The sequence below is a fragment of the Fundulus heteroclitus genome, unplaced genomic scaffold, assembly GCF_011125445.2.
Source record: "Fundulus heteroclitus isolate FHET01 unplaced genomic scaffold, MU-UCD_Fhet_4.1 scaffold_280, whole genome shotgun sequence".
Classification (NCBI taxonomy): domain Eukaryota; kingdom Metazoa; phylum Chordata; class Actinopteri; order Cyprinodontiformes; family Fundulidae; genus Fundulus; species Fundulus heteroclitus.
Genome location: NW_023396690.1, coordinates 110457 through 137748, shown reverse-complemented (window position 1 = coordinate 137748; position 27292 = coordinate 110457). Strand labels below are relative to the sequence as shown.

General features: G+C 40.4%; 2 protein-coding genes across 2 annotated transcripts; both read left to right on the top strand.

Moving 5' to 3' along the window:
• The first annotated feature begins 4793 nt into the window (after window positions 1-4793).
• On the top strand, window positions 4794-10418 carry LOC118559421 (taste receptor type 1 member 1-like). The gene is made up of 6 exons (XM_036130141.1): window positions 4794-4975; window positions 5103-5400; window positions 5506-6231; window positions 8365-8571; window positions 8853-8973; window positions 9490-10418. The coding sequence occupies exons 1-6, from the start codon at window positions 4794-4796 to the stop codon at window positions 10416-10418; spliced, it is 2463 nt and encodes an 820-aa protein (XP_035986034.1).
• Window positions 10419-17718: 7300 nt separating this feature from the next.
• LOC105936373 (taste receptor type 1 member 1-like) lies at window positions 17719-25480 on the top strand. The gene is made up of 6 exons (XM_036130137.1): window positions 17719-17903; window positions 19393-19681; window positions 19836-20558; window positions 22084-22290; window positions 23504-23624; window positions 24552-25480. The coding sequence occupies exons 1-6, from the start codon at window positions 17719-17721 to the stop codon at window positions 25478-25480; spliced, it is 2454 nt and encodes an 817-aa protein (XP_035986030.1).
• The last annotated feature ends 1812 nt before the right edge of the window (window positions 25481-27292 follow it).

The window sequence follows — 27292 nt, the reverse complement described above, 5'->3', positions numbered from 1 at the left end:
CCTGGCTCCTGGGACAGTTATTCTCTGATTTTCAATGAGAACAAAAGCATAAAACAATAATAAGCTTTGCCAGAAAAACTTGAGTTCACAACAGATTTTATTTTTTTTCTGTTGGGCTATTCTGAAAGTGTGTGGTAAAGTTAAACCTATGTACATATTAATGATTGGGAAAGGCATAGACATTATATACGTAGACGCCCCAATGGCCGCTGTTGGCCGCTGTTGGCCGCTAGGCCGATGTGCCTATAGGGCGGTCATCTTGGGTCAGACCACAGATCAGACAGCTGCTGTCAGAATGAATAGAAGGCAGCTCAGATCTCATTTTAATCATATGTTCACAATGCTCCTGACCTTTCAGTTAGATTACACATATTTATTCAGAAACAAAGCAATTTAAACTGAAGTCAAACCGGATGAGATATATACACGCAGTTACGTATTTTGCAGTTACATATTAATATAATAAACACACAAATTATACACACAGAGAAGTGAGAGCAGAGGTGCCAATAACAGCATTTAAAAATTATATTATACAAACCACAGATATTGTGTGGATGCCGAAAAAACAGTAACTGTAAAGCATGAGGATTATCTATCATAAAATTTTGCGTATGGAAGGTAGTTCCCCGGGATCTGGTTTGTAGTGTCCTTTTATTTGCGCACCCATAAGCGGAATAAAAGTTGGGCATCCTGGGACGTCCGTCCGTCCGTCCGTCCGTCCGTCCGTCCGTCCGTCCGTCCGTCCGTTGTCTTCCGCTTATCCGGGGTCGGGTCGCGGGGGTAGCAGCTTCAGTAGGGAGGCCCAGACGTCCCTCTCCCCAGCCACTTGGGCCAGCTCCTCAGGAGGAATCCCAAGGCGTTCCCAGGCCAGCCGGGAGACATAGTCCCTCCAGCGTGTCCTGGGTCTTCCCCTGGGCCTCCTCCCGGTGGGACGTGCCCGGAACACCTCTCCAGGGAGGCGTCCAGGAGGCATCCTGACCAGATGCCCGAGCCACCTCAACTGGCTCCTCTCGACGTGGAGGAGCAGCGGCTCTACTCTGAGTCCTCCCCGGATGACTGAGCTCCTCACCCTATCTCTAAGGGAGAGCCCAGACACACTACGGAGAAAACTCATTTCAGCCGCTTGTATCCGGGATCTCGTTCTTTCGGTCACGACCCAAAGCTCGTGACCATAGATGAGGGTAGGAACGTAGATCGACCGGTAAATCGAGAGCTTCGCCTTTTGGCTCAGCTCTCTCTTCACCACAACGGATCGGTACAGCGCCCGCTTCACAGCAGACGCTGCACCAATCCGCCTGTCGATCTCCCGCTCCATCTTCCCCTCATTCGTGAACAAGACCCCAAGATACTTGAACTCCTCCACTAGGGGCAGGACATCCTCCCCAACCCGGAGAAGGCACTCTACCCTTTTCCGGTTCAAGACCATGGTCTCGGATTTGGAGGCACTGATTTTCATCCCGGCCGCTTCGCACTCGGCTGCGAACCGCTCCAGTGAGAGCTGTAGATCACGCCCTGATGAAGCCAATAGGACCACGTCATCCGCGAATAGCAGAGACGCAATCCTAAGGCCACCAAAGCGGATCCCCTCAACACCTTGGCTGCGCCTAGAAATTCTGTCCATAAAAGTTATGAACAGAATCGGTGACAAAGGGCAGCCTTGGCGGAGTCCAACTCTCACCGGAAACGAGTCCGACTTACTGCCGGCAATGCGGACCAGACTCTGACACCGGTCGTACAGAGACCTGACAGCCCTTATCAAAGGGTCCGGTACTCCATACTCCCGGAGTACCCCCCACAGGATCCCCCGGGGGACACGGTCGAATGCCTTCTCCAGATCCACAAAGCACATGTAGACTGGTTGGGCAAACTCCCATGCCCCCTCAAGAATCCTGCTGAGGGTGTAGAGCTGGTCCAGTGTTCCACGGCCAGGACGAAAACCACACTGCTCTTCCTGGATCCGAGATTCGACTATCCGACGGACCCTCCTTTCCAGAACCCCTGAATAGACCTTACCAGGGAGGCTTAAGAGTGTGATCCCTCTGTAATTGGAACACACCCTCCGGTCCCCCTTTTTAAATAGGGGGACCACCACCCCAGTCTGCCAATCCAGGGGAACTGCCCCCGATGTCCACGCAATGTTGCAGAGCCGCGTTAGCCAACACAGCCCCACAACATCCAGAGCCTTAAGGTACTCAGGGCGAATCTCATCCACCCCCGGAGCCTTGCCACCGAGGAGCTTTTTAACAACCTCGGCAACCTCAGCACCAGAGATGGGAGAACCCGACCCAGAGTCCTCAGGCTCTGCTTCCTCAACGGAAGACGTGTTGGTGGGATTAAGGAGGTCTTCGAAGTATTCCGCCCACCGACGCACGACGTCCCGAGTCGAGGTCAGCAGCACACCACCCCCACTGTAAACAGTGTTGGTACTGCACTGCTTCCCCCTCCTGAGACGCCGGATGGTGGACCAGAATCGCTTCGAAGCCGTACGGAAGTCTTTCTCCATGGCCTCTCCGAACTCTTCCCACGCCCGAGTTTTTGCCTCGGCGACCAGCCGAGCCGCCTGCCGCTTCGACTGCCGGTACACATCAGCTGCTTCCGGAGTCCCACAGGCCAAAAAAGCCCGGTAGGACTCCTTCTTCAGCTTGACGGCTTCCCTCACCGCTGGTGTCCACCAGCGGGTTCGAGGGTTGCCGCCACGACATGCACCGACAACCTTGCGGCCACAGCTCCGACTAGCCGCCTCAGCAATAGAGGCGTGGAACATGGTCCATTCAGACTCAATGTCCCCCGCCTCCCTCGGGACGTGTTTAAAGTTCTCCCGGAGGTGGGAGTTAAAGCTCCGCCTCACAGGGGACTCCGCCAGACGTTCCCAGCAAACCCTCACAGTACGTTTGGGCCTGCCCGGTCGGACCGGCTTCCTCCCCCGCCATCGGAGCCAACTCACCACCAGGTAGTGGTCGGTGGAGAGCTCCGCCCCTCTCTTCACCCGAGTGTCCAAGACATGCGGCCGCAGGTCAGATGAAACGACAACAAAGTCGATCATTGAACTGCGACCTAGGGTGTCCTGGTGCCAAGAGCACATATGGACACCCTTATGCTTGAACATGGTGTTTGTGATGGACAATCCATGACGAGCACAGAAGTCCAACAACAAAACACCACTCGAGTTCAGATCAGGTGGGCCATTCCTCCCAACCACGCCCCTCCAGGTCCCACTGTCATTGCCCACGTGAGCGTTGAAGTCCCCCAGCAAAACGAGGGAGTCCCCAGGAGGGGCACTCTCCAGTACCCCTTCCAAGGACTCCAAAAAGGGTGGGTAATCTGAACTGCTGTTTGGCGCATAAGCACAAACAACAGTCAGAACCCGTCCCCCCACACGGATGCGGAGGGAGGCCACCCTCTCGTTCACCGGGGAAAACCCCAACGTGCAGGCACCGAGATGGGGGGCAACAAGTATGCCAACCCCAGCTCGGCGCCTCTCACCATGGGCAACTCCAGAGTGGAAGAATGTCCAGCCCCTCTCAAGGAGACTGGTTCCGGAGCCAGAGCGGTGCGTCGAGGTGAGTCCGACTATCTCTAGTCTCTAGTCCTGGGATGTAGATCTAGAAAGTTTGCTGTCAATACAAAATTTAAATTATGTATTAAGCTAGACAATCATTTCATTCAATCAAGTGGCCCCGTGTCGCCCCTAAGGGGGTGACATTTTCAATCAGCTAATTTATCTGGAAATCAGTTGAGAATTCACCGGATTCAGAGTGTCTGAAAACATAAAGTACCACTTTCCTGAATGGACGTGTATTCTGTCTGACCACAGCTGGGTCTGACCCAAGATGGTCGCTCTGTCGGCACGTCTCTCACCCGACGACGCAGCGTCTACATATACAGTACATGTCTGTGGGGAAAGGCAGCAACATCTTAAATGGGTGCAGACCCAGCAGATTTCTTCCTGCAATCCTGTCATGAAACTTGAGAGTCCTGCAGTTTATCTAACCTGAGCATAGATATGGGCAATAAAACCACATAATACAGTTCATTGCAAAACTGGTAATGCTCCTTGAATTTTTCCACATTTTAACATGTTACCACGAAAAATAAATGTTTCATAATCTGTCATAAAGCATCCCAAATTAAAAGCATTCAATGAGCATGAATTGATTTGTACTGCACAGTCTTTCTTAGAGAGGACTTTGAGATGGTACCAAGGGTAGCCATCTTGTTGCAGAAGAAGCATAGTTGATGTATACAGTTAAGAGAATGAAGTATATATCAAATATTTATTTCTTGAAGCAATGGACATGTTGCATCTGTATTCCAGAAATAGCTTTTGTGATCCTGAACACAAGCCAGGAGGAAGTAATTTTTTCTTAACTCCACCCTTTGCACTATAATTTTACTATATGAATGAGATCCCCTAATAATATAGTATTTCTGATCTAGCAAGCTGTACCAAATAGGGCCAGTTTTTTTAAACACTGACACATTTTTTTCAATGCTATTTAAAGAGATTCTCACTTATTAATTGCATTTGAGATTTTTCTAGATAAGCTAAAAGAGGAAACGTGTAAAAATGGATATCAGTCCTTCTTAATGGCATTAAAATTCAAACCTTGGAGCGTTAAGACAAGACATGAGCCATTTCAATCTGTTTGCATGCTAATTTGTATACTCCTCTTTAAATATTTCTCAGTATTGATTTTATTACCCCCAGAATGGAAAGAAATAGGCTTTACCATCACCAGTGTCTCACAAATCCCTTGACACTTCACATCAGACTGGTAAACACTGTGAAAATGAAACATTTTCTTGCTGTTGTGTATGTAGTTGGATTTTCCCTCTGCGCCTTCACAAACTCTAAACCGAGACCCTCTGAGTTTCATCTGGAAGGAGATTATTTGCTAGGTGGACTTTTTGACATCCATTATGGCAGCTCACCTCTTAATCCCAACAGACCTGAAGCCATTGACTGTTCCAGGTGAGTCACATTGTTTCATTAGATTCATTGTTGATAGAGAGCTTTCAGAAACAATACCTGTAATGAAAAAGAAAAGCTGTTGCCTTACCACTGAATTGCTCATTTGTTTGTTTGTTTTTTTCTTTAGTCAGACTTTTCTTCTTCCAAATTTCCGGAGGTTTCAGTTGATGAGGTTCACGGTTGAGGAAATAAATAACTCCACCACCCTGCTTCCAAATGTTACCCTTGGATATGAGATATTTGATCACTGCTCAGACACGCTTAGCCTGCCGGGGATCCTCAAACTCATCTCCGTCAATGGCCTCATTCAGCCTTGGCCTGAACCATCAAAGAATCGGTCCAAAGTCATGGCGCTGGTCGGTCCTTCTACAAGCACACAAAGCGTGACTATAGCTCCGTTTTTCATGATGGATCACATTCCTATGGTAAATATCATGACGTCTTTTACTTAGTTATCAGCATGTATCATCCAATATTAAAATTTGTATATTTATTTCACATGAAAATCATTGTTCATGTGCTCCCTACAGATCAGTTACGGAAGCTCTGCCTCAATTTTTTCTGAAAAACTCAAATACCCCTCTTTTCTACGAACAGTACACCCCAATAAAGACACTATAGATGCAATTGTCATGATTCTTCAACACTTCAACTGGCGCTGGGTTGCTTTCCTTCACAGCGATAAAGACTATGGTATTGACACCCAGGAGATATTCACTCAGAGGATTAAAAACACTAACATCTGTCTGGCTTTTACCAGGACCCTGGACAACAGCAATGATTACATAGAAATCCTCAAACAGATAGAGGCACAAAAAATAAATGCCATTGTTGTTTTTGCTCCAAAACTGTATGCCGAAGCTGTCATTAAAACTGCAGTTCATCTGAACGTCACCAACAAAGTTTGGGTAGCAGATGATGGATGGGCTTTAAACAAAGTGCTACCAAAGATGGAGGGAATCAAAAATATTGGAACTGTAATTGGAGTGGCTCAGCCAGTAATAACAATTCCTGGTTTTGAGGAATTTATCAAATTTACTAAAAGCCAGGCACCCAAAGTAGACCCTGAGCAGCAGACGTTGTGTAATCAGGTTTGCAGCTGCAGAAATGTGACCGTTGAAGACATTCTTGCAACAGATCCATCGTTCTCTTTCCCAGTTTATTCTGCTGTGCATGCCGTTGCCCGTGCCTTACACAACGTCCTAGAATGTGAATCTGGCAGATGTAGTGATCAAATAGCAGTGCAGCCATATATGGTGAGTATAATTAAATCTTTTATAGTTTGCTCAAATATGTTGATGAATTCCCTGTTTATTATTGAGGCTTTCCTAAAGGTACATATTTACTTACTTTAACGCAAAACAAATTGCAAATACTTCTTAAATGTTTTGCATTATGTCCATAATTTACAGTGCTGTACAAAAGGATTCACACCCCTTGACATTTTTTACAAACACTTAACAAAATTAAAAGTGTTTATTGTGACCTTTTACTAATGGCCCTACACAAAACAAATACATAAGACTGAACCAGAATAAAAGTTAAATGTGGTTTTCTAAGGTTTTCACAAATGAAGATCAGTGCACACTTTTAAGGGTCATTTTAAGGAACTTGTAACATCGGTGGCTTCAGCTCAGACCCATCATTCCTTCTTTTCCATTTAAAATAACCCTTTATTTATGCATTTCCCCCACTGTTTATTCCTCGCGCGCAGCGCACCAAGGGGGGAAAAACCCCGCCCACCTCATTGCCTCAAACAGGTATATTAACATTAAGTACAAATTATGATGATACCAGACGTTACCAAAAAAAGTGTTTTGTTTTTTTTGTACCGTCACTTAGGAATCAGTGAGACGCAAAGCTTGAAAAGCTGCACCTATACTCATCAATTCTGGGGTTGCAATGCATAAAAAGTGCAATATTTCCTATAGGATTCCCCATTTAAGACTATATTGAGGGCTAAAAGCGAAGCAGAAAGTCATTATTCCATCCGCTCCGACCACAAACAAAACGCAGCTGTTGCAGCTGAGGGGAAAATGTTGGACGTAGAGGCTTGATGAAACTCAGCCTGATTCACCAATGAAGTTATAGAGCTACACTGATAAACAAACACATAGATTAATGATAATCTGCAGTGTTTTCATTATCTGGATGTGAATCTGATAATTCATATTGTGCCTTTTATAATCAACTGTAATATTTTCTTGTTAAAGTCAGGGAGAAAAGATTAAACCCAGCAAAATGTAATATAAAATGCAGATCCATAAAAACAAATAATAAAAACTTCAAAAGCTAACATCTCAAACAGGGTTAAATGCCAAAAAAAAGATGTGTTTTAAGAGAACATTAAACACAGAAAGTGGAATGGCTTGCCTGATATGTAAAGCTACTTGAATCCAGAGTCTTCGCCCTCTTTGTTTTTAGGATGACTAATAAAAACTGATCTGCCAACCAGAGCATGCAAGAGGGAGTGTGCATATGAAGCCGGACTGACACATATTAGAATGCAAGGCCATGAAGATATTTAAAAACAAATAAAATAATTTTAAAATGATTCTGAATGTGAACCAGTAGCCAATGAATTGCTTCTAACACTGGAGAAATGTGCTCTCATTTTATGGTACCAGTTAAAAGAACAGCAGCAGCATTTTAGAGCTGCAGTCAAGCAACTAGAGTTTTGTTGAGCCCGGAGTAAAGCGAATAGCAGTAATCTAAGCAAGTCGCAATTAAAGCATAGATAACAAATCTTTAGTCAGCTGTCTCAGTTTGAAAAACCTGGACCAGACCACAGATTTTAACTTTACATTAAAGTTGAAATTATTCTCTAGTCTTACACTCAGGTCTGTAGCAGTCAGTGTCAGACATTGATACTGTTCACTGTTAATAGTTGTCCTGTTAACCGATTTGTCAACCTGAGCTGTAGATCTCTGCAGCTCCTCCAGGGTTACCATGGGCCTCTTGGTTACTTTTCTTTTGGACATGGACATTGTCAGACATGTTTTTCTAGGTTCGAAAGCAGTACCATTATCTTTCTATTAGCAAATTATGAATTAAACAAAGATCTGAAAGAAATTTAAAGATTGTGATTTTTGCATTATAGCCTAGCCCTGCTTTAAATGTCTATGTTTAATTTTTACTTAGTGGCTCTTGATTTTATTTAGAAGTGTTACTGATTTAATGATGTTGAACAACTGTATGCCATGCTTTTCAGATTTTTGTGGGTAAAAAAACTGAAAGCCATGTATCATTTACTTTTTACTTCACGGTTATGTGCTGCTTTGCTTTTGGATGCAATGTTTAAGTTCAAAAGCAGATTTACCTGCCACTTTCGAGTTCAGTATGATAACGTGTTGATTGCAGTCCTTTCTATTTTGTCCAATTTAAATTAGGTGCTAGATGAACTCAAGAAGTCCAATTTCACATTGTTAAACCACAACATTCAATTTAATGAGAATGGAGACCCCAAATTTGGACAACTTTCAGTAGTTTTCTGGAACGACAGTGGTGATGCTCAGGAGGTTGGTTTTTACAATCTTGACTCGTCTACTAGTTTCTACATCAACGACGTCGAAATTCAGTGGCACACAGGTGGAAAAGTGAGTTGTTTTCCTGATTAATACACTCAGAGCTTTGGACTAATTCAGGCTGTGATTTATATGTGGCTGAAGAAGATTCTCTATATGTGATGATAATATGTTTTGGTCTTGTGCTTGAGCAGAATGTTGCATTGTTTTCTTAATTTATTTATTAAATCTGGAAAATCTATTCTCTCATCCTAGTATCAGAAATAGTTTAACTTTTCTTCCCTTCATTGTTCCAGAGCAGTATTCATGCTCAACCTGCCTTCTCTGTTTGGTTGATGAACTGTCTTGTACAGGTGCCGATCGCATTGTGTTCCCCAGAATGTCCAACAGGATTTGCAAAAACACAAATTGGAATCCATAAATGTTGCTTCAAGTGTGAAATGTGTCCACAGGACACATACGTCAACGTCACAGGTAAATGATCGGAAGTTTGACAATTTTTCTCATTACAATTAGGCCCAAAACTAGTCAAACCGCTGACAGATTGAGGTTTAAAATAATCTTGTAATAGGTTTCTTCTCACTGGAAGTAATTTCAGCATTATGGAGAGGTATGGAAAATACCTTATAGAATAATATATATTTTGCCTCATTCAATATACAAGCTATGTAATATCAATTAGCTAAATGAGTCAGTTATCTCATCTTACCAACCAATCACACTAGCTATGCTGCTTTTCTGATGTGCTAAGATGCCAGCAATTAGAAATGGCAAAGATTTTGCTTTACAGAGTGATCCCCAAAAGAGGAGGCTGAATTAAACAAAGCTGAATAAATGTGATGCTAGAAAAATACATGTTTTCAATATGAGACAGAAAAGTGTACCATTAGCTATAACATTTTTCCACATAAGCACATTTGCTTAAAATAGAAGAGACTTTAACCCGTCTCAAATCTTTTAGCTTTTCTGACTGTCTCCTCTGTAAAACAGAGGATCCCTTTCAGTGCGTCAGCTGTAAGGAGACAGAGTGGTCTGAAGCAGGAAGTACATCATGCAAGCTGCGGCTGGTGGAGTATTTGCCATTCACTGACATCGGAGTTATTCTGGTAATGGTTGCAGCGCTGATCTTGGTGGGTCTCATTCTGGCCATATCCGTTCTCTTTGCCATCAACTTCAACACTCCTGTTGTCAGATCTGCTGGAGGACCAATGTGCTTCCTGATTTTAGGCTGTCTCACTCTGTGTAGTGTGAGTGTGATCTTTTACTTTGGTAAGCCCACAAATGCTTCTTGTGTCTTGAGGTATTTACCATTTCTGTTGTTCTTCACTGTTTGTCTGGCATGTTTTGTTGTGCGCTCCTTTCAGATTGTTTGCATTTTCAAAATAGCCGCAAAGTTCCCCAAACTCCAAAGCTGGTGGACAAAATATCAAGGCCAGTGGCTGCTCATCACTGGGGCATTCTCAACTCAGGCCCTTTTGGTTCTTTTTGGCTTTTCTTTTTACCCTCCTAGACCATACAATGAAACATCATGGTACCAGGAGCAAATTGTTCTTAGCTGTGACTTAAATCTTGCTATTGCAACTTGTTCTTTTATTATCCTCCCATTATTATGTTGTCTTTGCTTCATTTTCTCTTACATGGGAAAGGACCTTCCAAAGAATTACAATGAGGCCAAAGCAATAACCTTATGCCTGCTGCTGCTAATCATCACCTGGATTGTGTTTATTACTGCATACCTCCTTTACCGTGGAAAATACATCCATATTCTCAATGCTTTGGCGGTTCTTTCAAGTCTTTACTCTTTTCTGTTTTGGTATTTCCTCCCAAAATGTTACATCATGATTTTTCAATCCCATAAAAACACACAGAAGTACTTTCAAGGGCTCATTCAAAATTATACCAAAACAATTTCCCAGTAGTTTCCGCAGAGGAAAGTATCGGTCTTTGGTTCCTATGGCCAATGTGTCTCTAGAAATGTATCAATTCCAGTGACGTGGGGTTGGGTTCATAGCTGGTGAGGCACTGGCGTCATCAGAGTCAGATTTACAAATATATACACTAGACTCATTGCAAAGTGCTGAAGAAGACTGATTGAGCCAACTAAATTCACCAAGACATGGAAAAAAAAAGTATTATTTGATGAAAAAAATAATAATAATAAATTATTTGTCATTTGATTGGTAACAGTTTATGAGTTATGATGGATTTCTGCATTTGTAACACATTTAAAAACTATAACCCACATTACGCACATTTCATTACAAAAACAAAACATGAATAATTAGCACTGTCTTACCTCTACTTATAAATGAAGTCCATGTGGCGCTCTTTCTGCACAAAAATATCGGTCACTTTCCGGTAAAAGTTCTCCTTATCTTTCTTCAGTTTTCAAATTCTCTCCCTGTCTCAGTGGAGATCACTGCCAGGAAGGAAAGCCTTCCTTGACCAGTCCTGTTCTGGCTGTATGTTTTGAGTCTTTCTAGTGCTTTACTTGTTAATAATTCGCTAATAATACACCCATAACTTGCCGTCACTTTACTGTTTTGGGATCACGAGCGGTTCCACTTGAGCGCCCCCTGCCTAGAGGCCAAGGAACTGCCGGCCTCCCCTATAACCAGTGCTTTGCCGTTTATGATCGCCCAGCAGGATGAAAACATGTTACCTGCACACAGTTTGATCACCAAAACACAATTCGTAAATTATGAAAAATCAGTTCATAACTGTTTGAACAGTTGAGTTTATGATCTAGAGACAGGAAGATACATTCATAGAATGGAAGCCAGCGCAGTTAACGTGGGATTGCACAATCCCAGGGGAGGCCAAGCTCACTGCGGCCTCACCGGCTTCGCTATCAAGAGCCACCAAGGATTTACATGAAAAATGGCGAAAATTCTGCGATTTTTAAGCAAATATGATCAAGATTAATGAAATGAGATGAAAAATTTACTTTTTATTACAAATTACTGAGTGAATCACAATTTATATTATGTTATCCTCATTATATATTTTCTTTCTTTTCCATGATGACAAGTGAGGCCTGACCTCACTTGCCTCCCATGACTGCACGTCACTGATCAATTCATAGTAAAAGGTTTTGAGTGTTTTCCTGTGTTTTTGTCTAATTTTAGCATTAAAGCAACTAAAATTCTGATATTAGATCTTTTAGTTTTATTTTGTGTAAACTTTTGAGCTCTTTTCCTTAATAGTAAACATTATTTGGAGATATAGAAGCAATGTTTCAAGACATCTCGCAAGATGCCTCTCAGAAGTTAAAGCTTGGGCACAAATTGATCTTTCAAATGGACAATGATGCAAATCACCAAACTAGTTACAATGGCATAATGACAAAAAAAGTTAATGTTTTGTTAAGACAATCAAAAAGTCCTAATCATAGAAAAAGTGTGTATGAACAAGGCAACCTCCAAACCTTACACCAGTTTTGTCAGGAAGAATAGACCAAACTTCTAGCAAATTGTGAAAAGCCAAAATGTCTGACCCAAGTCATACAATTTAAATGCAGTGCTACCACAAATGAATGAAATGTGGATAACCTCTGACTTCGAATCAAAATAATAAAACAATTCTTATTCAAATCTAAAAGTAATAAAAAAGGATTTCTGTTTCTCTGATTGTTGTTGTTTTTTTTTGATAAGGTGTTATATTCACAATAAAAAATACTGCTTGTCAGGACATTTATGCAATCAACTGGGTTCCCATAGATAGGAAATGTTTTGACCAAGCTATTTAATCTGACCCAATCTGTATAATCTGATTGAATTTGATTATGTAAAGTGCCTTGAGATGACAAGTTTCATGAATCTGCGCTATATAAATAAAATTGAATTGAATTGAATTGAAATGTAATCCAGCTCATTGTTTTTTTTTAAGTGTCCCAAATATGTAACTGAACACTGATGTCAGTGCTCATTGCTTTTGCTTTACGTTTATGGGGTTCTTTGATCTTGGTCTGCATTTTGTAACTATACACTTTGTTTTTCTTTGGAAATGTCCTTGAGCTTATATTTAGCTATTACTTGTGCTTTTCTAAGGTGTTTAAAGGTGTTGGTTTTAATATGTATGTGTGTAGCTGTTTTATCATTTTATGATCTGTTACGGAGTGGTGATTGAACAGAGTTCTGCAGAGCATGGTCTGTATGTTTGACCCTGAGCTTACTAAGGAAGGTTATTTAGGCTGGGAGGACATTGTGACCCCGAGTTCCAGGTGTTGTAGAGAAACAAAGAATCAAAGACCCCTTCTCTGCCCTTTTATGACACATTAAGGTTTTATCTGTTTGAGACAAGCACAAAGAAGCAGCGAGCACATGACCACCGTGTGTGCTATCCCTGTATAAAGTTTAAGAGAAGGTTTATGAAAGGTTTGCTCATTCGATGATGGTTATATAATACAAATTTTTGCCACCACACCTTGAAGTCTCTTTATGATCTTACACTATTTAATATACCTCTGCAGTACTCTTTCAGCATTTTATAATTAGCTTCAAATAACTTAATAATTGCCTTTAAATTACTTCCGCATTTTATAATTAGCATTCTTAGAACATTAGAACTTGGTTTTCATTGTAATGCCTGTTGTTTAATATCTGTCCACCCCTTCCACCCACAAAAGACCAGCTCTTGTGCCTTTTCAAGAGCCGCCTACCTGAATTCAAATTTTGGTGACAACATTGGCTATCAATCATTTTATTCCGTGGCTGGATTGCAAATTTTCCTCGAACAAATGACCTCCGTGGCCTAGAATAAATTGTGCAAGGATCATTTGTAAGAGGAGGTGGAATTTACCAAAACTTTATTTGCATCTGTTTGCCATGCTGATCTTTTATTAAAATGCAACCACGAATAATGACACTGAGAACATGATATGCTTTTTATCCAAAGTCTTGTTAGTGTATGAACTGAAGACAATACAATTCATTGGAATACAATAATCATATAAAAACGCCATGATGTTATATGCAAGTTTATACGTAATGTGTATTTAAGTAGTGTACTCCTGCATGCTGACCACTTCTCTATAACACCATGCTGTCACAAATACTGTGCAGAGTTTCATTAAAAAGTGAAAGAACATTAAAAGGATTAATTAAAAATATTTTAAACAGAAATGTCAAAATTCAGAGTATTTCCATTTCTATGCTCTCGGTACTTAGTTGGGCCTCTTTTGCATGAATTATTGCATCAATGCTGCATGGCAAGGATCAACCTTTAGCGCTGCATAGTAAGTGTAATGGAAGCCCAGGTTGCTTTGACAGCTGCCCTCGGCTCATCTGACTTTTTGGGTTTGGTGTCTCTCATCTTCCTCTTGACAACAGGCCATATAGTTTTATGGGTTTCAGGTCAGGGGAGTTTGCTGGCCAATCAAGAACAGGACCACCATGGTAATTGAACTAGCTTTTGGTACCTTTGGCAGTGTGGGAATCTGCCAAGTCCTGCTGGAAAATAAAATCAACATCTCTGTAAAGCAGCATAATTCATAAAGTACTCACAATAGAGTAGATGGCTACATTGACTTTGGGCTTGAGAAAACAGAATAGACCAAACCAGCATATGAGATGGCACCTCAAATCATCACTGAATAAAAAGTTCACTCTGAACTTCAAGCGACGTGGATTATGTGCCTCTATCAACATGCGTAGCATCAAATCGGCAATCCTTACCACCATCTTGAATCTTATAATTTCTGAGTTTCACTTTCTGAAATAAGTGAAAAATTATTGAACTTTTTCCAAGATAATTATATTTTTAGATGTGCCTGTATGGATAAAGACCCAGAGTCAGTGTCCCTTTATGAACAATGTTATCATAGAGACATTGTTACAAAAGGATAATGGTTTCTCTCTTGTGTCCTGGCTTGTATCCAACATGCCTCTACCCTTTTATCATTGACTTCAGAAACCTGATTGTGTGAATGCTGCAAATGTTAAAACAGCTCAACATACACGATGGGTGTTTGCAGCTGAATCAATCAAGCATTTTCACTGTGCCCTGACTTAACCCTCTGAAACAAAAAGGTATTTTTAAAGGACTATTAATTACATTTTTGCAATATTTTCTAATTTGGCATCTGGATTTTAGGAGTAGTTATACTCTGGGTTGGGGAGCCGCAGGTGACATAGGTGTCCGTCCATCAAATCAGGTCCTGTTACTCCAGTGGCGCATCATGTCCTCATGCCTCAGCTTGTGCCCATCTCTGCATCAGTACCATCTGTTTCCGCCTCGCTTTGTCGGAGCCAACACGGTCAGAGAAGAATTTGTGGCTCTCTGTCTACTTCCTTGTTTCCTGATGACACTTCGTCATTGCTACTCAGTCCTGCGGGACCTTACTCATCGTCACCCAGTCCCGCAGGATCCGTCTCATTCTCTTTGGCTTTTGAGCCATCCTGCACTCCTCCCAACCATCTCTCTGTTGCCACCCCTGGTGAACTGGAGGTGAAGTTCAGGACTTTTGATCGCTACATCTAAAGTTTCAGAAATATATCCTTGCAGAACTTCAAGAGAGAATTAGAGGACTGGAGAATCAGTATAGGGCTGCTTTCTATTGCAGTCCATCATCTCTGATATCCCAGAGGTGTGCCACTAGGGGTCAGCATGTTGTCTCAGTTCCTAACACTGGAGGCCAGTAGGATGCCTCACATCCTGTCCACGTCACTGACGGTTTGAAGGATGCCTTACCTTCTCTTCATGCCACAGAGGGTCTGGAGGATGTTTTAGAATCTGCTCATACCACTGGGGGTCCAGAGGAGACCTCAAATCTTGTTCCCATCACTAGGGATCTGGAGGAGGCCTCAGATTCTGCTCTGTCCATGGAGGGTCCAGTGGACGAATCAGTTCCTGCTCATGTCTCTGAGGGTGCGGTGGACGCATCAGCTTCTGTCCATGTTCCTGAACTCAGTGAGAAGATCGTTCAGGTGGATCCACCTGTAATGTACTGGAACTGAACCCAAGATTGGGGACAGGCAGGCTCGGAAACAGAGGGCAGAGACAGGTCAGGCAACAGACAGGCAGACAGACAGACTTATAATCAGAAGAACGCTGGAAAGTCCTACTGGGATGGCACGAGACAATCTGGCACTGGTGAGTGGTCTGACGGTAGGTTATATAGTGGTGGAAGCAGGTGAAAACGGTGAGGGATGGTTGCAGATGAGGTGGAGCTGAGCAGGTGTACTGAGTGAGTGATTAGACCAACACCAGTGTCGAGATCATTACACCACCTCCAGGTTATGTTCCTGAGTTAATAGACGAGGGCACCCAAGAGGAGTTGCTTGCCTTTCCTGAGGTCTGTTGTGAGCTTCTCTGGCGACTTTGTCACCCTGGGCCTCAGTGTGACTCCAAGCATCCAGGGCTTCGTCAAGTCTCCAGGACTCCGCCAGTATTGCAAGTACCCTAAACTGCTGCCACCTAGACCCCTGCTCCAGGACCAGCGGCCCACTAGACCCCTGCACCGGCTCCAATGCCCGCCAACAGCCCCCTCACCCCCACTGAGGGTCGCCAAGAGACCTGCTCCACCGTCGACTGCCTCCCAGGTTACTTTTATTCCGCCCTGTCTGAGTTGTTTTTGTTTTGTTTTTTGGGCTCTCGTGCTGGACTTTGAAATAAAAACAGATATTCCTATGAATGCTTAGAATGCATTTTTGAAGAAAAAAATATTTTCATTTGTCAAATCTTGTTTGATACAGGGTCTTGTGTACTTAGTTCTATGAGATATTTGAGTTATCTTAAGGTGGATGGAGTAGTCTAAAATTGTCATACGTGTTAGAAAATATTGGCATTAGTAACGCCGTTATTGTTTCAGTAGCGGAGTAATCTAAGTAATAACTTTTCTCATTTTGGTAACGATGTTACCTTACTTAAAATATAAGAATCAAGAGTCTTTATTGTCATCCTCAAACCACAGGGAAGTTTTTGTGAGACACCGGCTCAGAATTCACATATAACTCACAGATAAAAATCAAAACATAATGTTCAATGTCAATGTACTGACAACAAATCATGGTTAGCTAAAAGCGTGAAAAAATTCCTTAGTATCTGATTTAAATGTTCAAATAAAAAAAAGACAGATAACAGTCAACTTACAGAATTACTTAGAACATTGTGTAATTGCCTGGAAGTACCAGACAAAGTCTCCTGAGAAGTTAAAAAGTGTGAAAATAATCATTACCAAAAATGGAAATCTTCAAGTTAAAGAAATGTGTAAGTTGGATGGCTGTCCAAACAAATATTCCCTGAGAAGCTGAAGTGTGTAAATAGACATTAGCATGTGAGAAACAGTGTAAGGAATTCTCAATCAAATCAAGAACCTGTGGAACCAGCAGCATGTTTGTGAACATGCAAATAGACTATTAACTGGGCTGGCGGTTTTTATGTCTATTAGATTTAATGTTCCTGAATCATTTACCTGATGGAAGTGGTACACACTGTGCATAGCTGTGGCAATGCTTCTGGCCCTTTTCTGGACTCTTGCAACATAAACCGTATCCAGATCTTGTAGACGGCTTCCCAAAATTCCCTGTGGTGTCCTAACCACAGGTTAAATACTTCCTCTCCTGTGCCATGCAGCTCCCATAACACACTGTCATGCTGAGACACCAAATGCTTCAGATCAATGTGAAATGCCAAATATTACTGGTTTACTTTCTTAATACACCCAACATTTATAATGTATTTTACAAACCACTGTGTTTATTTCAAGACATTTCTGGTTTTAGTGTTCTAATTTTTGTATAATGGAAAACCCAGCGGAATTATTTATTTGTTTATGTATTTTTTTATTTCTAGCTGCAATGTTCAGCAGATACCTCAGGATGTCAGTATTTCATAAATAATACTGTGAATTTAAAACCCAGTGAAATCTGCAGGATAAAACTGTGTTTTATTAATATCAAATCAGTAAAAAAAAGTATATCTAAGAAAAAGGATAGAATATGATACTGAACACTTTTGCTATTTTTTATACCTGACAGAAAGGATCTACCATGTCTATTTATGCTGGTTGGTGTTGTCCTGCAACTCTCATGACGTTTTTGCATACTGATTTGTGAAAACTCCTTCAACCATTTACACGTCTGTATTTGTCAGATGTCAAGTATTTTGTCATGCGTGGAAAAGAATGACAGGCTTAACCGACACCGGTTTGTCACAACAAACTATAAACAGAGCTTACTCGCACACTGCAACACACATGAGGCAAGGAGGGCTGGCAAAATGAAACACCTTGTTCTTGCTTCTGTGTTTCTGTTTGAAACTTTCCTGCATGCTTTGACTCAATGCACTGCTCCAACTTCAGGGTTTCACCTTGATGGGGATTTTTTGATCGGTGGACTCTTTGATGTTCACTATCCCCGGGGCCATGATCGCCATCTCCGACCAGAGGCCCTCGACTGCTCAAGGTGAGTAAAATTATTACAATGGATGTCAGAGAATGAGTCAACATTTTGATAATAGTTTAGAACTTGAAACTGAATTCAGACAATCGTAACATGAGTAAATACAAATTGCAATTTCAAAATTATATTTTTATGGGAAAATACTTATTCAAATAAACCTGGCTTACCCAAATAGGTGGCCCCATTGGCAACAACTACCATGGTTTGTTATATATATATATATATATATATATATATATATATATATATATATATATATATATATATATATATATATATATATACATATATATATACATATATATACACACACACACACACACACACACATACAGCTCAAAAAATAAAGGGAACACTAAAATATAGCTCTTATTGGATGAAATATTCTTATTAAATACTTTGTTCTTTACATAGTTGGATGTGCTGACAACAAAATCACTCAAAAAATATCAATACAAATCAAATTTAATTAACCCACGGAGGTCTGGATTTGGAACCACACTCAAAATTAATGTGGAAAAACGCATACCACCCTTATGGAGTCTTTTTCTGATCATTTAAACAGACACATGAATATTTGTGGCCTGCTGGAGGTCATGTTGCAGGGCTCTGGCAGTGCTCCTCCTGTTCCTCCTTGCACAAAGGCGGAGGTAGCAGTCCTGTTGCGGGGCTGTTGGCCTCCTACGGCCTCCTCCAAGTCTCCTGATGTACTGACTTGTCTCCTGGTGTTGCCTGCATGCTCTGGACACTACGCTGACAGACACAGCAAACATTCTTTCCACAGCTTGCATTGATGTGTCATCCTGGATGAGCTGCACTACCTGAGCCACTTGTGTGGGTTGTAGACTCCGTCTCATGTTAGCACTAGAGTGAAAGCACCGGCAGCTCTTAAAAGTGACCAAAACATCATCCACAAAGGAAAGGAATTGAGAATTGGTCTGTGGTCACCACCTGCAGAGCCACTCCTTTATTAGGGGGGGGGGGGGGGGGGGGGGGGGGTCCTGCTAATCGCCCCTAGTTTCCACCTGTTGTCTATACCATTTGCATAATAGCAGGTGAAACTGATTATCAATCAATGTTGTTTCTCAAGTGGACAGTTTGAATTCACAGAAGTGTGACTGACTTGGAGTTACATTGTGTTGTTTAAGTGTTCCCTTTATTTTATGAGCAGTATATATATATATATATATATATATATATATATATATATATATATATATATATATATGTATGTTTGTTTGTGTGTGTGTGTGTGTGTGTGTGTGTGTGTGTGTGTGTGTGTGTGTGGTATTTTGGTAAAGTTTTAGGCAGGTATGGAAGATATATATACACACACACACACTCACACATTTATATATATATATATATATATATATATATATATATATATATATATATATATATATATATATATATATTATTTATATATATATATATATATATGTGTGTGTGTGTGTGTGTGTGTTCTGATTCCTTGTTTTCTTGTCCTCAGCCAACACTTCAGCATCTCAAATTATCGGAGGTTTCAGTTGATGAGGTTCACTGTAGAGCAAATCAACAACTCCACCAGCCTGCTTCCAAATGTAGCTCTTGGCTACGAGATGTTTGATCACTGCTCAGACACGCTTAGTTTCCCAGGAATTTTAAAACTAATCTCAGTCAACGGCCAGGTCCAGCCTTGGGTTGAACTGACCACAAAAGTCATAGCAGTGGTCGGCCCTTTCACAAGCACTCAGGCCTTGACTGTAGCCCCGTTTTTTATGACTGATCTCATTCCTATGGTGAGTATTTATTAAATCCGCACTATTCTGTTTAAGTCCTCATGATAGCATGCCTGATGAAGATTTCATTATTAATGTGCTAAAATAAAAATGTCGCTGTGTTTTTTTTATTTAAACTAATGATAGTGAGTTTTCTGCTTCTCTTCTTTGACAGGTTAATTATGGATCATCCACTTCTATTTTTTCAAAGAAAGCTAAATTCCCATCATTCCTTCGAACAGTTCATCCCAACAGTGATGTCATAGAGGTGATTTTGACTATTTTAAAGCACTTTGATTGGCGCTGGGTTGCTTTCCTTTACACTGCGGATGATTATGGTTACGATGGCCTAGATTTGTTCATAAATCGGGTCAGGGGCACTGAGATCTGCATTGCATACAGCAAAGACATCAAACCCGGCATAAATTTTTCTCGGTTGTTCCAGCAGATTGAGCGACAGAACATACATGTAATCATTGTTTTTGCTGCCGAAGTGGTTGCTGAAGCTCTCATTGAGTCAGCGATCCGCTTCAACGTCACCAACAAAGTTTGGATAGCAAACGATGCATGGTCTTTGAACAAAAGACTGCCTAAGATGAAAGAAATCAGAAATATTGGAACCGTACTTGGTGTGGCTCAGCCGGTAGTAAAAGTTCCTGGTTTTGGCGATTTCATCCGTTCTGCCGAGAGCCACGCTAAGTGTGACTACGAAGGACATCAGATGCTTTGCAATCAGGTTTGCAACTGCAGCGACTGGAGTGCAAAAGATATCCTCGAGGCCGACCCATCCTTCTCTTTCTCTGTTTACTCTGCTGTTTATGCGATTGCTCATGCCTTGCACAAGACCTTACAGTGTGGAGAAGGGGGATGCAAGAATATTACAGTATATCCAAAAATGGTAAGCATGTAATCCTTTTGTATTTACATTTCAGTTTTAACTTTAAACATAACCATATGTTATGACTGGTTGGTTGTTGGATCTGGGAAAGTAAACCATCCACAGGCTTTATGTTGTCTTTTTTGTCTGGTGTGCTAACATGTAAGAAGGCAATGAATATGATTTGAATATACTTGAACTTATTTATAGTTATTTATATAGTTTTAACAGATCTGCAAAACAGAGTTGTTAGGATGTATTAATGCAATGCCAAAGAGGAAATGCATTCATACATTACGAGATAATTGTTCCAGACCATCAACAGGGAATGGGCTTAAAGGCCATTTCCAAAAAAAAAATAAAAAAATAAACTATAAGTTAAAATGTTTATTGTCTTATAAAACATTAGAACAGTTAACAATAAAATTAAAGAAAGGTGATCCTTGGGTCAGACCGTGCACTGCTTGAATAACTTCTTGAATCAATTTTAACAAACACAAGGTTTCCAAAGTGCTGTACAGCAAAATAAAACATGCTAGGTATATAACACAATAAAAACACAATAAAACATGAAGTAGACAATAGAAAGATAATAGCAGTAAAATTAAATAAAAAAATAATAATGGGCACTGCCAAGCACACGATAAAAATATACATGTAAACACGTAGTGCAACCAGAGAATATTTAAATTGATAAACAAAACTTATTGGTGTCAACTGGTTAAGAATAAACACCAAAGTAACAAAACATAAGGATTTTTATATTGTATTTATTTATTTATTTTGTAAATTTAAAGTGGTGTCAAATCTGAACAAATGGCCTGCAGAGCAGCAGAGAAACTCCAGCTGAACTGATGGAAAAGGAAGCAAAGAGCTGGAATGGCCCAGTCAAACCTCAAAGGGTGGTGGTGGAACCTCAAGAGAGCTGAGCACAAGATAAATCCACCAAATCTAAAAGAAGTAAAACTGAACTGCAAACAAGAGTGACACAAATTTGTTCAGAAGTGATTGAAAGGACTGATTATTCATACTGTGGGCAGATACTTTAGATTACTAGTGCTGTAAGTTTTCTGCAACATATTAAGTATTTAACCTAGTTTGTCCACTCTTTGTTCTCCTGCATTTGGTATGTTGTTCTAGTCCAATATGTTCTGGTAATTACCTCAAACTCTTGTCATGACTTTTTAACATTTAGTAATGAACATATCATATTTAATTATTTTCTTATAGTCTAATGAAAGCTTTCAAATACATAACGGTACATGGATTGTGTGATCCCCCCCCCCCCCCGCCCCCTAGTCTGAAGAAGCATTGCTCAAAATTTAAATATCATAAGTCAAATATGTCATCTTGTTTTGTGATAAACATTTTTGTAGGTTGCTATTAATATGTCTTTAGAATCATATGTGTGAAATAGAAGCAATATTGAGTAAATCGATACATATTCAAACACATTACTTTAATTGACCATTACCTTTGGAGAGGAAAACTGTATTTTGACAACAATTGAGGAAATATTCTTCTAAATATTGTTTATCCAATTTAGGTTCTAGCAGAGCTCCAGAAGTCCAATTTCACTCTGTTAAACCGGACTATTCAGTTTGATAAAAATGGTGACCTCAAGTTTGGACTGTACCTTCTCGTTTTCTGGGACCGTGCTGGTGAGGCACAGAAGATTGGATTTTATAAATTTTACCCATCAGTCCAATTCTACATCAACAGCACCGCAATCCACTGGTACACAGATGGAGAAGTAAGGACTCTCTTGTTTGTGTGGATGGATGGATGGATGGATGGATGGATGGATGGATGGATGGATGGATGGATGGATGGATGGATGGATGGATGGATGGATGGATGGATGGATGGATGGATGGATGGATGGAGGGATGGTAAAAGTTTGTCTGTGAGAATCAAGTTATTCATTCAGATGAAAAATAATTAAATAGTCATCAAAAGCTAAATATTTTGGCCGAACAGACTGCAAACTGTCCTAATTGCTGATCCTATAAGGTTCACCTTCCATGTTAAAAAAGTATATTTTTATTACTAAGTGTCTCACAATCTACACAAAAACATCAACCAATATCTGTGTTCTGACAGGTTTACCAACAAAAAAAAATACCAAAAAATGTGTCAAACAATAATCTTTAAAGGTAGTTGTTAATGCAAAATGTGCCTTTTAACCTTTAAGTACAGTTTGTTGTGTAGTTGGAGTCTCTAGGAGTGCAGAAAATTTTATTTTAATCTCTCCAGGTGCTGGTTTGGTTCATCTTTTTCAAGCCATTGAGTTTTCTCTATTCCCTGTTATGTTTTTTTAAACACGTTTATCACAGTATTTCCTGACGAGCTGCCAAACAAGCTCATGGACTTCCAATTTTGCGAATCTGCTATTTCTATTTTGTTTGCCACAATATTGTAGTCCAAGCTAAAGGATGCAGAAGCTACAAGCGGATAAGTGAAAATGTTCGGTTGTTGGGTGTTTTACCGTCCCCCAACATAATACAAAAATGTCCGAACGGGGTGGAGCGGAGACTAACAAGGAACGTGCACGCACACTGGTGTTACGTGAGCTCGTCAGAATGATTGGCATGTAGGACAACCAATAGGTAAGGTGATACCTCTGGAACTTGAGGGGCAGAGTAGAGTGAGAGCAGGAACAAAGCTCTGACAAATCCCTGCCATTCGGACCGAACATCAGGGATTGGTTAAAGTTTTTCCAGGCCTGCAGCTCCCACAGGGATCACATTTTTTAACCTCCTTTTTGTGAAGACATAATGTATTGACTACTTTCAAGATGGAAGGACCATTTTACCCAGGATAATAAAAAGTGTTTCCGAACAGGATGACCAAATATAGGAAGAACCAAAAAACATGATATGTGCCCTTTAAGTTGTCAATATTATGTATGTTGTTGTTGTTTTTTTGTGTGCTCATCTTTTGTCTATTTGTTGCTCTTCGAACAGGTCCCCACTTCAGTTTGTTCCCCAGAATGCCCTGAAGGATATGCAAGAAAGCAAAATGACCTCTACACATGCTGCTTCACGTGTGAAATCTGTCCAAATGAAACTTACATCAATGTCACAGGTACATAAAAAAATAACCTGTTGGATGTTGCGTTACTAATTTATGATTAGAACATTTTAAGCATTCTGGTTGATTTTAATAAAAATAATTTTCAATTCAATTCAATTTTATTTATATGGCGCCAATTCATTAAACATGTCATCTGAAGGCACTTTACAAAGTCAAATTCAATCAGATTATACAGATTGGTCAAAAATTTCCTATATAAAGGAACCAGTTGATTGCATCAAAGTCCCGACAAGCAGCATTTACTCCTGGAGAAGCGTAGAGCCACAGGGAGAGTCGTCTGCATTGTCCATGGCTTTGCAGCAATCCCTCATACTGAGCAGGCATGAAGCGACAGTGGAAAGAAAAACTCCCCTTTAACGGGAAGGAAAGACCTCCAGCAGAACCGGGCTCAGTATGAACGGTCATCTGCCTCGACCGACTGGGGTTACAGAAGACAGAGCAGAGACACAACAAGAGACAAAAAAGCACAGAAGCACACATTGATCTAGTAATCTGTTCTAAATTAGATGGTAATAGCGAATGATCTTTCTTCCCTGGATGATGTCACAGCTAACAGAACGCCAGACTAGGTGTACCTACAATGAAGAAAAAAGAGAGAGAACAAAAAGTTAAAAGCTGAAATGACAAGCAATGCAAAATTGGAGAACAGTAGAACTCGATCGAGTGAGAAAAATAGACCCTGATGTCCTCCAGCATACTAAGTCTATAGCAGAATAACTACAGAGATAGCTCAGGGTAACATGAGCCACTCTAACTATAAGCTTTGTCAAAAAGGAAAGTTTTATAGTCTTTAAATTTAATTGATAACCACATTACAAACCTATCATCAACAAAAACACACACAGAAAAAACACATAAATCATCTCAGTTAGCACTTTTAATACAGTTATCTTAACCTACTTGTATGTCCATTTTTAGTGGATCCCTACAGCTGCATCAGCTGTAAGGAGACAGAGTGGTCTAAAGAAGGAAGTACGTCATGCAATCTGCGCCTGGTGGAGTACATACCATTCACCGACGTTGGGGCTGTACTCATCATGGCCGGAGCCTGCATCTTGGTGGGCCTCAGCGGAGCTATATCTGTTCTCTTTGCCATAAACTACAACACGCCTGTTGTCAGATCTGCAGGAGGACCGATGTGCTTCCTGATTTTAGGCTGCCTCATCGTGTGTAGCGTTAGCGTGTTCTTTTACTTTGGTAAGCCCACAAATGCCTCTTGCATCTTGAGATACTTTCCTTTCCTCTTGTTCTTCACTGTTTGTCTGGCATGTTTTGTTGTGCGCTCCTTCCAGATCATTTGCATTTTCAAAATAGCCGCAAAGTTCCCCAAACTCCAAACCTGGTGGACAAAATATCACGGCCAGTGGCTGCTCATCACTGCAGCTTTCACAGCGCAGGCCCTGCTACTCATTACTAGTCTTACCTACGATCCTCCCATACCATACAATGAAACATTGTGGCACCAAGACCAAATTGTGCTTTTCTGTTCTTTGAATCTAGAAGTAACCTCTTGTACTTTTGTTTTACTTGTATTTTTGAGCTGCCTTTGCTTTATTTTCTCCTACATGGGAAAAGATCTTCCAAAGAATTATAATGAAGCCAAAGCCATAACCTTCTGCCTGCTGCTGTTGGTCGTCACCTGGATCTTGTTCGTTACCATCTACTTACTTTACCAAGGAAAGTTCATCCAAATTCTGAACGCTCTCGCCGTACTCTGCAGCCTCTATTCTTTTTTGCTGTGGTATTTTCTGCCAAAATGTTACATTATAATTTTTCAGGCTCACAAAAACACTCCGCAGTACTTCCAGGGTCTCATTCAGAACTACACCAAAACAATCAGCTATTAGTTCATTTCTGCTGCAGATAGAAGAGCACGGTGATCATTTAAACCAGGCAACTTTTGGAAAGTCACATATCGACACCCGTAAGAATGATGTGTAAAAAAAAATTCAAAAATCTGTAATCCAATCTAATCCTGTGGGAGGAACCCAGAGTACTCAGAGAGAACCAACACATGCAGAAAGAGCTCAGGTTGAACCCAGGATCTACCTGCTGCAAGGCAACAGTGCCATCCCTGCACCACAGTGCAGCCCATAAAGTGCACACGACCTTGAAAAAAATATTTCTAGATGTCTATTGTCTTTAGGATAAAGGGCTTAGAGGGAAGAATACATATAGCCGTAACAGTAACATCTTTATAGGGTCATACATCAGATTGTTCAAGATTACTGAATTTAATTTGAATGCTTGTACTTTCTTTAAGCCGAGACCTCAAATGTCGGTTTCACAAAAAAAGCTGTTTCATTAAAATTTTAATTATGTTACTGTCTTTTTAACGGTTGTATCAATCCTTTTATTTGTTATTTTTGTTTAGACTGTTTAAACATCTATTCCGACCACACGAGGGCGCCATTTAACAGGCACAGCAGGCCAGACAACATTTGTACTGTATGTAAATTGATTTTGCTGTGACATCAAGACAAAATCTGATAATAAATACAAAACTGGATGTTAGTGGAGCACGATCGTTTGCTTTCAGATAGAGACAACCTCCTGCAGAATCAGACGCAGAGGATGCATCAGAGAGGGAACCTTGGTAAGGTTACTGCTTTACCAAAGGTCAATGTTCACCCTCTCCAGAGGCTGGCCAAGGTTATCTGAGGCCATGAGCAAATCTTTTTGGGTGGTTTGCTTTTTAACTTTTAAAAATCAGTGTCAGGGGTGTTCAATAGAGCTTTACTGAGCTCAAATTAAAAATAAATCACAGAGTTAAGCTACTACTGTGTCTGGTTTTTAAGTTGTTGACCATTTTGAATAGGCTGTCTTAACATTTAATGTTAGGTTTAGAAGAAAGGTTAAAAGTAACCAGATTTAACAACAAAATATGTATTTATTCATATTTTGTAGTTTATGCAAACAGTTTTCAGAATGGGACTCGAATTTAAAAGAAGATATCGACTTATATGATTAATTAAAGATCAAATTTCCAGGTAAGAAGGAAAAAGCTTAATATTGCTTTAACAAGCAACATAGTGGAAAAAAATCTATTACTCACTAATCCCTTAAGTGTGTCTGAAGTCATTCCCACCTTGTTGGAAGTTAATAAATCCACTTTAAATTTTACCTATATTTAAAAAATAAAAACTATAATTTTTTTTTACTATTTGTATCTGAATAGTCTATCATAACATGTCAGGTTTAGAAGAACAGTTCATTTAGGTAGTTAACTATGGAGGCCCCAAAAGACAAAATTAAATAATTAAATAAATACATCACTAAATTGTGAACCAAATGTACCCTGAAATATTAAATGTTTAAATAATTTATTAAATAGACAAGTGTTTCATTAAATATGTGATTAAATTATTTAAATACAAACTTATAATAGCAGATACTTACAATTAATTAAACGTGCATTTAAGAATTTCATGGTTCCTGCTCTTGCAATGTCACCGTGAAATCATTTTATCTGCCACTGACAGCTCATCAAGAAAGCAGAGATATCTGGCTGGCTGTTTGGGAGGTACAAATATTTCACGGTGACACTACAGAAACGAAAGAAAAAAAATATCAATTATGTTTTAAGTTTGCATGTGAATGATTGAGATGATTGCATGTTAAATAAATTATTTGTCTATTAAATAAATGATTGATTTTTT